This window comes from Oxyura jamaicensis, chromosome 20, assembly GCF_011077185.1.
Source record: "Oxyura jamaicensis isolate SHBP4307 breed ruddy duck chromosome 20, BPBGC_Ojam_1.0, whole genome shotgun sequence".
Taxonomy (NCBI): Eukaryota; Metazoa; Chordata; class Aves; order Anseriformes; family Anatidae; genus Oxyura; species Oxyura jamaicensis.
The window spans coordinates 13,879,366-13,891,825 of NC_048912.1; the positions used below are offsets into that span (position 1 = coordinate 13,879,366).

General features: G+C 42.2%; 1 protein-coding gene across 1 annotated transcript; it reads right to left on the minus strand.

Moving 5' to 3' along the window:
* Positions 1-35: 35 nt before the first annotated feature.
* Positions 36-12,050, minus strand: PCMTD2 (protein-L-isoaspartate (D-aspartate) O-methyltransferase domain containing 2). The gene is made up of 7 exons (XM_035343900.1): positions 11,977-12,050; positions 10,919-11,124; positions 8,476-8,808; positions 7,378-7,480; positions 5,428-5,599; positions 4,923-5,046; positions 36-3,440 (listed from the first exon to the last, which is right to left on the minus strand). The coding sequence occupies exons 3-7, from the start codon at positions 8,780-8,782 to the stop codon at positions 3,064-3,066; spliced, it is 1,083 nt and encodes a 360-aa protein (XP_035199791.1). The 5' UTR covers positions 8,783-8,808; positions 10,919-11,124; positions 11,977-12,050; the 3' UTR covers positions 36-3,063.
* Positions 12,051-12,460: the final 410 nt, after the last annotated feature.

Here is a 12,460-nt window from a genome sequence, read left to right on the forward strand (position 1 = left end):
AAAGTATTCTAATCACAACATGATGCAAAGCCAGGTTAAGAAGGCTAAAAAGTCTTTACTGAATTTATTGATACAGAAACACTTATTAATGAAAGTTTTTAAAGTTGTGTAACACTTCTGCATGCCTCAGGCCAATTTTACTCATTTCTATACACAGATTTTTCAGCTTACACACTAATGATTAAAGCAGTTTGAAGCTCATTTCTTTTCGCAAGTTTACTGCACTATCAAACCTAAAAGGAGTCAGATACAATTGAAGTGAAAACTACTTAAAACAAAAAGAAACAGTCAAAGCAGATAAAAGTCCTAGAGAGCTTACAGGCTATACAAAAAACAGTTATGCTACAATTACTCTGCTAAAAATGCATACAAAACTACAGTGCAAATGCTTGTGCAGAGGGAAAAATGCATTTATGGTTCCCCTTCATTTAGACACTATAAGCAATACTACTTCACGATTTTGTTACACGGAAAAATTCTACTACGGGTTTGTTTGGATCTGTGGGGCTTTTTTTTTGGTCAAGGGGACAATCTGACAACCTAGAACATACATTTCCTGTATATATATTTACTTAACCGTATCCAGGAAAAATAGCAGTATTTTATTCATTTTATAGAAGACTACAAAAATCTAGCAAATGTAATAAAAAGGCAAATCTGGTGAAAAATCTGATAAAATATATTTTAAAATTAGGGGATGGGGTGTGGTTAAAAAAAATAAAATCAAACAGGGCTAAACAAAAGATTCTCCCTCAAACTGTCAGCTTTAACACAATCTCAGCAAGGTTTACTAGCACGACCTGAACTTTAAAAGTCTCTTTTTAAAGTAACTTCTTTTCAACCTCCATCAAAAATTCTGCAATTGATAAGCCAAAGGATATCCTTCTAGCCAAAAGTGAAAAGCCCCCTGTATTTACTATGCGGAGACATGTAAATTGTGCCAGAATACAGAAAGGTGCCCAGCTGGCAGGACAGCTATTAAGCAGAAAAAGCTAACACTTGCAGAGATGATAGTCTTTGGGGAAGCACAAAAACTCTATGTGGATTCTATTACACCTCCGTTTATCACCGTATTCAGGATTTTCATCCATAGGAAAACTTACTGGGGTTGCCAGATTTACAAGAAGGGTACTTACAAGCTTCCAGGAAACCATCAGCTCAGTGGCCAGGTAACTGCCCCATTCCAAGCAAAAACCAGAGGGAGCAGGATAGCTTGGGGTACCATTTATTACAGAGGTGAAGACTTTGGGAACTAGAGGCAAAATACAGCCTACAACTCTTTCATATCACATGGCCACCAGCCACATGACTCTGATCAGATAATATTCTAGAAGATAAAAAAAAGCCTATTAAGCAAGGAAGAGTTCTCCAGCTTGGGCTTAGATGTACAAGAGTTATCTGTACGCTTTCAAAGCTGCAGAGAACTTTGAAATACTATCGTTAAACAAGTTGTGCAACTCAGTACCATTAACTGAACACCCAGCATCTTTTTGGCAAAAGTCTTAATTCGTTCTCATTCCTCCAAAACTGAGGAGACAGCTTCAAAACAGGTATCACAGTGATACCACCTTAAGCGCTTCGATGGGCCAACCCTTTTCTTAAACAGCTTTGTTATCTGAGGGTTTGCTTTGCTTTGCTTTGTTTTTTTACCCACTCCCAGCTTTAGGAGTACTACACATCAATGCAAGCTTAAAGGTTTCTTTCCAGCCTCTGCTGACTTAGGTAGATTTTTCAAACAGGCTGAACCAAGTCAACTTCCCCTTCCAAACACGGTATCTCCTTCCATCAGCATTATAGGAAGAATGGGGAATAAAAAATTAAAGTCCACACCCACAAAACTGCAGACTTTGTAAAGTCCTTCTATGCAAGTCTGGTGAAGCATCTATTTCATTGCTGCAGGAATAAAATAAACTGAGACAATCCACCTCCTTCCACCTACTGTATGTGGATTAGATGTACACGAGCTGTATTCTAGCCACCTCGCTATCTACGAACTGCATCGATTTGGCTTTCTAGGCAGTTTCCATATACCCTCCACAAAACAACGCTTGGCTGATTTCCCAGGGCACAAGCCACTCTGCCCAGGCTGAAGCCCTGCACTCCACTCTGTTCAGCCCAGCAGCTGGAAGTTCTCACACTTACTGCAAAATCTACAGATTCTGCTTTCACAGGCAATAGTCACAAACTCTCCTACGCATCTCCTCTCTACCCTCGTCCCCATTCAGAATTACTCTGTAAAGACTTCCAGAGACTACAGTCACCACCCTGACTACACGAGCATCCTGTCAAAGCTAATCAGCTTCACAACTCTTCACCTGACTCCCTTGCTTTAAAAGAAAACTTCACATCTCATTAAACTGTAATTCACTAGAAGCGGTGTTTCCCATTAAGCAAACCAATATTCTGTAAAACATTTCTACCTTTTACTGAAAATTGATGTATTGTTTAAAAGCAAAACTGAGACCGACCAAAGGGGAGCTGAGGTTTTCCTTCTGCATTCAAAGCCTGCGTGTCTCAAGAGTAACACCAAACATTCTTTCCTTTCTTATCCATAAGAAGTTGTGCTTTTTCACGTTTCTGGAAGAAAAAGATTTGCCGGGTCAGCTTTTTACTAATAATCTGTACCCTCCATTAAACACACGCCACGATAAATACATGGCAGGTTGAGTGGTAGAGCGCACAGACAGCAACGTCTTCAGGGAACTGCTTAAGAATATAAGAACATTTAAAAACTGCAATTCGGTAGAGCAGCCGTGAGATTTTTAGAACATCTCTCTGCAGTTAGTTTCAGGGAATTAAATCCTCCTTTCTGTAAGCAGCCTAGCATTTCACCAACTTGCTTCCTAAGGAATCCCTGCTGTAGGATCAAACTATAGCACACAACCAAGAAGAAAGAGGAAACTTAAAAAAAAAAAAGCTATAATGTTTAAGTATACAGCAGCCACATTCCCCAGCTAGCCTACTGCCTTGGGTGGTCACATTAGCAGGCAAGCAAGTGGTATACATTTGTCAAGCCCTAAGTAGTACTTTATTTTCTGCCTACTCCCCACTTTTGAGAACAAGTTACTTTTCCCTGTAATAAAGCAGGTAATATTTCAAGGGATCAGGCAAAGGCAAACTCAAGACCTTTTCCCTCAGAAAGTTTACAGGGGGATCTGGCTTTAGTTCAGGTTTGGTTTCCTCCTCTTCTCGTCTCTCATCCTCGAGCTCCTCACAGTTGTTATCATCTGATGGGTTGGAGATACGACTAGCGAAGACCTCTTTGTCCAAGAAAACAATAGTTTCCATGCGACGGCGACGCACACGTCTTCGTTTAAATCTCGGGGGGTTCTTCAGCCCGTTTCCGTTTTTGCTCATTGTTTCTTGATGTATAATTTTTTTAATGGTTCCTCGGATGGCTATGCGAGCCAGATCCTGGAGGCTGCGAACAGCCACTGGGGCTAAAACAAAACGAAAACCATGAAGAGATACAGAGAAATTCCCCTCAAGAGCACTCACAGGAAAAGCTGCATTTGCTCAGATTAAATCAGGCCACTTGAATTCCCTGCTGTGATTTTGAAAACAGCTCTATTCAACTCCTGTCAACTCCAATAAACTGTATTGTAACTTTCCAAACAAAATTTAATTATGCATTTCTCTCATTAACTGGAGAGAAAGAATGGGATGAAAGAAGAGTTGTGTGTTTTGATGTCAAGTTCTCACAATTATTTTAATATACACATCTTAAAGATTATAAGAATGCATATTTAGGGACTGATACTGTGACTAGTTAATAACCAGTATAGTTTCCTACTGTAGATAACTAGAAGTGAAGTCTGTTTAACTCTTCCACACAATGACTTTCCTATTGTGAAGTTATTTCAGCTTTGCCGAGTTGTTCTTTTATAAAATGAGTACTATTTATGCTCTTCAAAGACTGCTTCAGACTTATGGGGTGAAGACTGGCTGGAAATCTATTGGTAAAAATAACTTTAGAAGCAAACATCAAGTTACTGTATTAAAAATACTTTCCACATTAACAGCTTGGAAGACTACTGCCTTCTGCACTTATTTGCTGCCAGTATATAAACGCATAACATAACCCATGCAGCATAAAGAAAAAGGTGATATACTGATGTATACATCTATATGCTAAAAAAAAAAAATAAATATCAAAACCATCTTCAACTGAAATGCAAGCATTCCTGTGATCTGGCTGAAGGAATCAAAAACCAGCATGTAATAAATGCAGGTCTCTCTCCAAAGAGACCATAAAAAGTATGCTCAAACACGTTCTTAGTGGACTTTATGGTACTGTACAGACTGCTTACTGAGGTGCTTTTTGTCACACAGAGACACCTTTCCAGAATAAGAACAAAGCCTGACTAATCTCTTTATGAGTATCTTTGTCTTCATGCATTCTTAAGAGGCCTCTCTACAATGAAGTCCTAATCTGAAGATTGAGGCCATTGCATATGACTGCATTTCAAACAATGAACCAGAAATTGCACAATTTACTTCTCTCAAGTGTTTTGGGTTCGGGATTATTCGTAACAACTGGGTGAGAGCCTTTGGGTAGAGGATGTTTGTTCACAGGTAGTGCCCATGTATTTTCCATCACCATGGCACAGGGCCTGAGAACCGTGGCAGTACATGATTCCAGATTGAAAGAGATGTCTGAACATGCAAAAACATTGACCAAATATCCCATGAAGCTTAGGTACAATTTCACAACAGATCATTTCTGTTTAGAATTTAAATGATGCAATTCTGATTCTAGTAGCAGACAGACTCCAAGATAGACTGGGATCCAACACAGGAATCTTAAAGACTGTTCAAAGAAGGAAGCAGATGGAGTGATGTTAAGAACAAGGAAGCAAGACGTATCTTATGAACAAAGAGCAGACAAAATCTCCCCCATAGCCAAGAACATTTGTACTCACGCAAGTGAACAAGCCTTGATTTTCCTGAATCTGCGTGGTTGGGCTGAATCAAAGGAGCAAAAGAAACAGCAAGAATCTTCTTGGTTTCCCAGGCAGAAGGACCAGTACGAGTTATCTTAGTTAACTAAACCAAAACAAGGATGTTATTTTTTTGTTTGGGAACTAATAAGATTTTTAAACAGAAAAAAAACAACTCCTCTACCTGGAAAGTGGTTCAAGTACTAGAAACTGTAATAATAATAAAAAAATAGGTATCTTTATTCCCCCCCGCCCCAAAAATTCAGAACTCCTGATGGGACTGGCCCCAGGTAGCTTTTTCCATTGAATATGAGTATGCACAGAATGCGTACACTGGCAGCTTGGGTCACCCAGCTTTCCCACTTCTCTCCCAGTTCTGAACCAAAAGAAGGGGTAAGAAGTGCAAACGGAAGGAAGAGCTATTGACTATGCTGAAATCAGAATTAAAAGTAACTGGAAGAAAAACATGAGTAGAAAGGCACTCAACCTTCTCTTCTAGAGGCATGACAAGAATTCCCCCAACTTTCAACAGGTTCTTCATGTAGTCTTCGTGCTCCTTCTGTACTCCAGCACCACAGTAAACACGGTCATACTGAGTACAGTCCGGGGAAATCTCTAAACAATTGCCGGTAACAAACGACGGCTCACAGAATTCAAACCTGAAAATTAACAAGATGTGTATCATACAGAAATATTACAGTTTATCAATTGAATTACTTTCCTGATTCTGAAAAAGTTGAGACAATGAAAAATACTCAAAAAATGTTTCATGGCATTTCTCCTCCCAAGCCCTTGTATTCTAAAGGCTGCCAGAACAGATCACAGCTGGAAATCCTGAAACCACTAAAACCTTGAGGTGAGAACTTGTAGATGAAAATTTCCAAAGGATATCGATGCAAGATTTCACACCTGATTTGCATACAACTTCACAAGTAGCTATTTTTAGTTAGCTAATGCTGACTCAGTTATAATAGCTAAAGATAAACATTTGGCCCATAACTCTAAATGTAGAAGTCTCAAGGACTTCTGTACCAGTTTTTTGGCGTTTTCAAAGCCTTCTATATGGCTTTCAGATGTTCTGTGGAAGCTTGATTCTTCAGAAATATACATGCTGAAGCCAATGGGAGCTTTGCCATTAGCTTCAAAAGCAGCTTGATTTCATCCTTCATAAAAAGAATTTTTGTCCATTGAATTTCTGATTTAGTTTAGAAGCAAAGTGAGTAATTTCATGACGCTTCTGTTTTTCTTGCACGCTCTAATCTACATAAGCTTTAAACCCTACATTTAAGGGCTGACCTTGATAGAAGTTGTACAACACATCCATTTGCCTACCAGTATCTTGAGAGGCACCTCAGTATAGCACCTACTTATTCCTAAATACTTCCTGAAGCTTTTTGCTTTTGCCAAGCATGCTAGACGTTCCTAGCAGCTGGCTAACAGTTCCTACACAAGGTGTTTTAGCAGCATAATAACTCAGCAGCCACTTCTCCCAGCAATGCCAATTTTCCAGTCATGTTGATTTCTGAATTCAGCTGACTTTTGCTTTTACTTGCCTGGAGAGAAAAGAAAAGCCTCCCTTAAAACACCTGTTCAAACAATAGCAATGTGGCTCTCTGGGGAGGTGGGGTCATCAATGTGCAAGCACCTTCCATGCAGGAAAATTTCAGTTGGTTGCCAACATCAGGAGAATGCAGCCCTTTCAGCAGCAGCTTTCCAGTACTGCAGTAACAGCAATTTCAAAATGGAGTAGTTTAAATTCCAGCATTTAAAGACTAATTTTCTTCCTCCCACAACAAGATGGCTTTCAGGTAGCCGGAGCTATTTTACTTCCATGTCTGAACAAACTGTGACAGATCCAAAAATATGACAGCTCCAACTTTCATTGCTGAGGTTGCTTTTGGCAGTGGTTATCTTGCTAGAAAGTTATTACTTTTGACAGCAGCAGAATGGATGTTGCAAGAAAGAACATAAATCAAATCCCAAGCAGCTTTAGTACTAACTTAATGATTATAAAAATACCTTCCTGTTCTAAAACACCGTTTTTCTTCTTCTCGGATAAAACACATTAGGTCACCACAGAAATCAGTTCATATTCTTCTGAATAACCACGCATGCTCTCAGATCACAAGCATAACTATTCCTGTCATTTGTGGGCTTCAAGTTGTTACCTGCAACTGCATTTTAAAATAAGCAACCACGTTCAGCTTGTTCTAAGCTCTGCACCATCAGAACTGCTGTTGAAAACACCCCAATTTCTGACCACCGCCATCCCCCAAACACACATCAGCTTAGAAGGTCACACACTGAAGCCCAGCAAGCCCAAGGAGCCAGAATCCTCAGATTACCCTGAATCCAGAGCTGCCACATGGGAGCAAGGACTGCCACGACTACAGCCAAGCACACAAAATGAAACTCAACGGGCATTCCACATCCTTACTTGTCAAAGCTGTCGCTTGTTTTGATGAAGAAGTCCAACTTCTGCTTTGCATATTCAATCACATCAGAATGGAGCTCCACACCATGGTTAACACCAAAAGGACCTGAAAATTTAGAGGAAACAGGCAATGCTAACAGGCAACAAGACAAAATCCAGCAGAACTGAACACAGCTTTGGTTACTTCCTGTATCAGATTACTCCTTGAGTGTCAGTCAGCACTTGTGTAAAGCTAGATGTCTTCAAACTAGAATGGGAAGTGCAATCCTACACTCACAGCTCCTGTCAGCAAATAAAGGTGTTTTGCACTATCAGTTTTGAATTAATTCATCTTAACTAAGCAGGAAATTCTTCTGTAGGAAGAAAACACCAACAGTAAAGAAATACTGTTGCTGTAGAAGTGACTACCTGGAAAAAACCTTGCACAGGAAGAATAGCCTGCATGTTTTAATAAAGCCCTCAGAAACATTCATGTTATTTTATACCTCCTTGTTGATATACTAAAAATATCCACATCCAAGAAAACAGCAAGAGTGACCACAAATGGTACCTCAATTAACAACAAAAATAAATTGGAAAAAAAACAGATGTTATTCAGCACTCATACTTTTTATTCAGAAAAGACTTCTTCACTTTTCCAGAAGAATTAAAGGATGCCAATATGTAACTCTTAAGTAATCTCAATAAACATAACAGAAAGACACAGTTTTTCCATGAAAAGCCATGGGATACGGGAATGGGACTCTACCCTGAGAGACAAACATTCTAGCAGCTAAAGTTCTTGACACTGGTAAGAACCAAAACTGGATCTCAGTTAACTGGCAACAAACCCAAGGTTGTGCCCGGTCCTGTGGGAATCTACTAAAGCTACCTGTGTAACTTCACTGCTGCCTGCTCCAACTTGCCACAAACACCTGGACACCATCCAGTTCCAGAAATAAGGCTGCAAGAATCCTGACAAATTGGCCAGCTGGATTAACGCACTGTTTGCTTTACTAACGTTTTGTTTCATTAATTGAGGAATGCTTCCCTCTTAAAAATCAAAAAAGTTTTGAAATTAGAACTAATGAAAGTAGTTAACATGATTGAGAAGGTATTTACCCAAGATGAGTCCAACCATAGAACTCAGATAGCCAGTGCCACTGCCAAGATTCAAAAACGACAGCCCGGGTTGCAGATCCAAAGCTTCCATCACCTCAGAGTAAATGCAGGGTGCTGAAAGATGAATATTCCCATGCTTCCACGCCAAGTCCTTGTAAGCGTTGTCTTTGAACTCTTCCAGGTAGTAGTCTGCTCGATCAATGGCACGGAACGCCTGCTCTACCAGTTCTGTCCGGATATATTGTGCCTCCTTCAGGTTATCAATTAACTCATCGTTGTCTTCTCCTGCACTCACTGCACCTCCCATCTTCAGGCTTTCTGTAAACACTAAAACTAAAGAAGAAAAACAAAAGGTGAGGAATACAGCATGCACTTGAACGCTAAGTTATGCTGCTGCATATGAAGTCCTTTGAGACAGGCCTTTAGGTACACGAAGGACAAGAAGCAGCAGAAAAACATTACCATCACCACCCTGCCCTGTCAAGCAATGAAGAACAAAAGGCAAATCTGGCATCTAGTACCTGGCACTAGCAGGGAAAATCATAACAGACAATTGAGATGTGCAACGCCTGTCTTAAAACAACAGCAACACGTTACGAGTGCGTCAGCTGTTCCACTGAACCCTTTTACATAACAGATTATTCTAGCTGTTATGCTTATAGGTCATTCTTCGTTGCAAATCCGAGCAACAACGTAAGTCTGGCTTCCGTGCCAGAGCTCTTGCCACACGTAGACTTTTATTTCCAAGAGTGTCAAGGGGAAATCAAGAGACAGGCAGGGAGAACCAGAAAATCTCTAGTTGCACATTCAAAAAAAAAAAAAAACAAAAATCAGGATTTTGGATTCATGGAGGTTAAAAACTTCTGGCCTAGACTAAGCACAAGTTTCCTTTCTTTAGCAAATGTACTTCCACACAGCTCATCTTTAGAGCTGGCACCATCATGACCAGTAAACGACAACGACAGTGACAGCAACTGCAGAGAGGTTTCATTGAAACCAGTGGAATTTTTTAGTCCTAAGTCCTAGATGAACTAGCCCCCAATCTGAAAACACTTCAGTGGCACAGATTTAAGAATTGCAAACACTGTTGCTGGAGATGACAGGAACATCAGCAAATTCAGACCCTGTGATATAGGGGGAAGAAAAGCGAGCACCCTCCTTGACTGTGCAGAATACTAAGTAGAGATATATGCTTCATGCGGTACAATATCTGCAGTTTTTAAAGAAGAAAATATACAGGGAGAAGAACACAAAAGAACTTATTACTCTGAATTCTTCTAGCTTTCCTTCCCCTGTCCCCACCTACAAAAAATCTCTTTTCAGAAAACACAACCTTTTTTTAAAAAAATGCATTTATTTACAACGCCTTTCGTAGCTCACAATAATAACCGCAGAAGCAGCAGCTTTAGAATTCATTCCTGGGATCAGAATGATCTGCCTACAGCTAAATTGTTGGGGCTTATTCGTTCCATTCAGCAGAGAGCAAATTGTACACTTTCATTTTCAGAGGAAACAAAAAAAAAAAAAAAAACCTGCAGGAATCTAAGAAAGTTTCACAGTTACTCAAATAACATACCACCCTGACTACCTGCTGCTGAGATACACAAAATAACACGTACATCGACAGGGAACTCAAGCCAGCTTTTAATAAATTATTGTCTCAAACGTATCAATCCAGTGCTGGACTATTAATACAGCTTTTAAAAAAAAAACTCCCTTTGCCTCTCTATTGTAACTCCTTCAGTTTCTCTACAGGAAACCATTGTGCTGTATTATTTCACAGGGGAAACACCCCAAATTTAAGGCTTAGGTGGGTTCATCAGCCAGTTCATTTTTTTGTTTTCCCTCTTGTATACAAGTCATCACACACTGCAAACACGCACTGAGGACTGCTTCTGTCTTTAATGCACTCCAGCACTGCATTAAAATATTCTCTTCCCTGAAGGTGTTAATTCCCTTGACCTTTTGTACCTTTAGTTCTTACACTTGCTCCTTTTTTCCACTTAAGCTCTTCTTGCAATTAAAAGCTGGGTTTTCAGATTTAAAGCATAAATCCACAGTCTTTGACGGCGTTCCACTTTGGATGCCAATCAAATTCCTCCCAGCGTATGCAATCCCCACTGGGACAACTGGTCCGACCTGGTTTTAGCTCAGCTTTGTGATCAACGACCGTTCTTCCACGTTCTACAAGTAGCAGGCATTTTCTAATGGGATCAAGGAATATCCAAGCTGCAACAGGTGCCGGTTATTTCTGAAGTTACTACTTTCACCAAATACTAGTTGGCTTCCAACAAAGTGACTGTTTTGTAAGCAGAACATAACTCAGTTAAATTCCTCCTCGAGTAATTCCACGTTTTTGTTTACCTTCGTTGCCTCCTTCTAATTAGAAGGGAGCACAGACTTGGAGCACACAGACTTGGAGCTGGATTTTCTTGTAACAAACCTTTTAAAACGAGATCCTCTCCATCCACACTTCACACCGTTGCACTTTTCACGCTCCTCGGGCAGAACGCTGAACTCCACAGCTCTGAGCAGGCATGAAGCTCGCACGCCGAGATGACGGTGGGCAGCAGATCACGGTACAGGTACCGAATCAAGCAGCCTCCCAGCCTTGAAACGCCCCTTCAGTTGCCTGTTGCCATCTTCCTCCTTAAAAACAAACAAGGCTGACGTGAGTGGCTGCATTCAGACGCCTGGAACAGAACAATGAAATTGAAGGGGTTTGGTACAAAGCAGGGAGCAGCAGATGCGCGGCAGCAGCCCCAGAACAATGCACAAGGGCCCACCAACACAACTCCTCGCCCTGCCGTCGCGCCCTCCGCGAGGGGCAGCAACGGGGAGGGGGGGTTCCAGTTAGAAAAGTGCTGCAACTGCCCCCGAATTCAATCCTCCCCCCTTCCCACCCCAAATTAAGAACTCCTCCAACCTAATTAAGCACGCCTCCACCACACTGAAAACCCCCCGCCCCTCAAGTTAAGAGCTCCACACATTAAAAGCCTCTCAAATTAAGAATCCCACAGCCCAAATTAAGAACCCCACCCCAGCAATTTAACCCCCCCAATTAAAAACCCCTCATCCCAAATTACAACCCCCCACCAAATAAAGACCCCCCCACCCCAAATTAAAAACTCAACACCCCAAATAAAGACCCCCCCACCCAATTAAGAACCCCTCATCCCAAATTACAACCCCAAACCCTAATTAAGAACCCACCCCAAATTAACCTCACACCAAATTACAAAACCCTTCAAATTAAGACCCCCCCCCCCAAATTAAGGCCTCCCCACCCCAAATTAGAGACCCCACCAAATTATGAACCCCCCAAATTAAGCACCCCCACCCCAAATTACGATCCCTCCACCGCTAATTAAGACCCCCCACCAATTTATGACCCCTCCACCCCCAAATTACGACCTCCCACCCCAAATTACGACCCCCTCACCCCCAAATTAAGACTCCCAACCCCAAAATAACGACCCCCCAACCCCACTGTCACCCCACCTCCACAGTCGCAGGCTGTGAGAACCGAACCGGGCCGGGCCGAGGCCGGGACGCCCCCGACCCCCCCCCCCCCCAGGGCTCTGACCCCTCCGGGCCCCCCCCCCCGGCCCCGCCGCTGTAAACAGAGCTCAGCTGAGCGCCGGCCGCGCACTGCGCACGCGCGGCCCGCCCCACCGGCCTGGGGAGGGGGGCGTGGGGCGTACCACTGCGAGCCGGAGGGGGAGCGGGGCTGGCTGGGCTGTGCCATGGGGGGGTGAGGCGCGGGGGGAGGGCTGTACCACTGCGGGGAGGGGTGGGGGGTTGCAATGAGGCGTGGGTGTGGGCGGGGCCCGTGTATGGGGTCTGGGGATGGGAATCGCATATAGGGCCTGTATATGGGACCTGTGTATGGGACCAATATATGGGATATGTGTCGGGATCTTTGTATGGAACCTGTGTATGGGACCCCTGTATAGGACCAATGTATGGGGTCTGTGTATGGGAC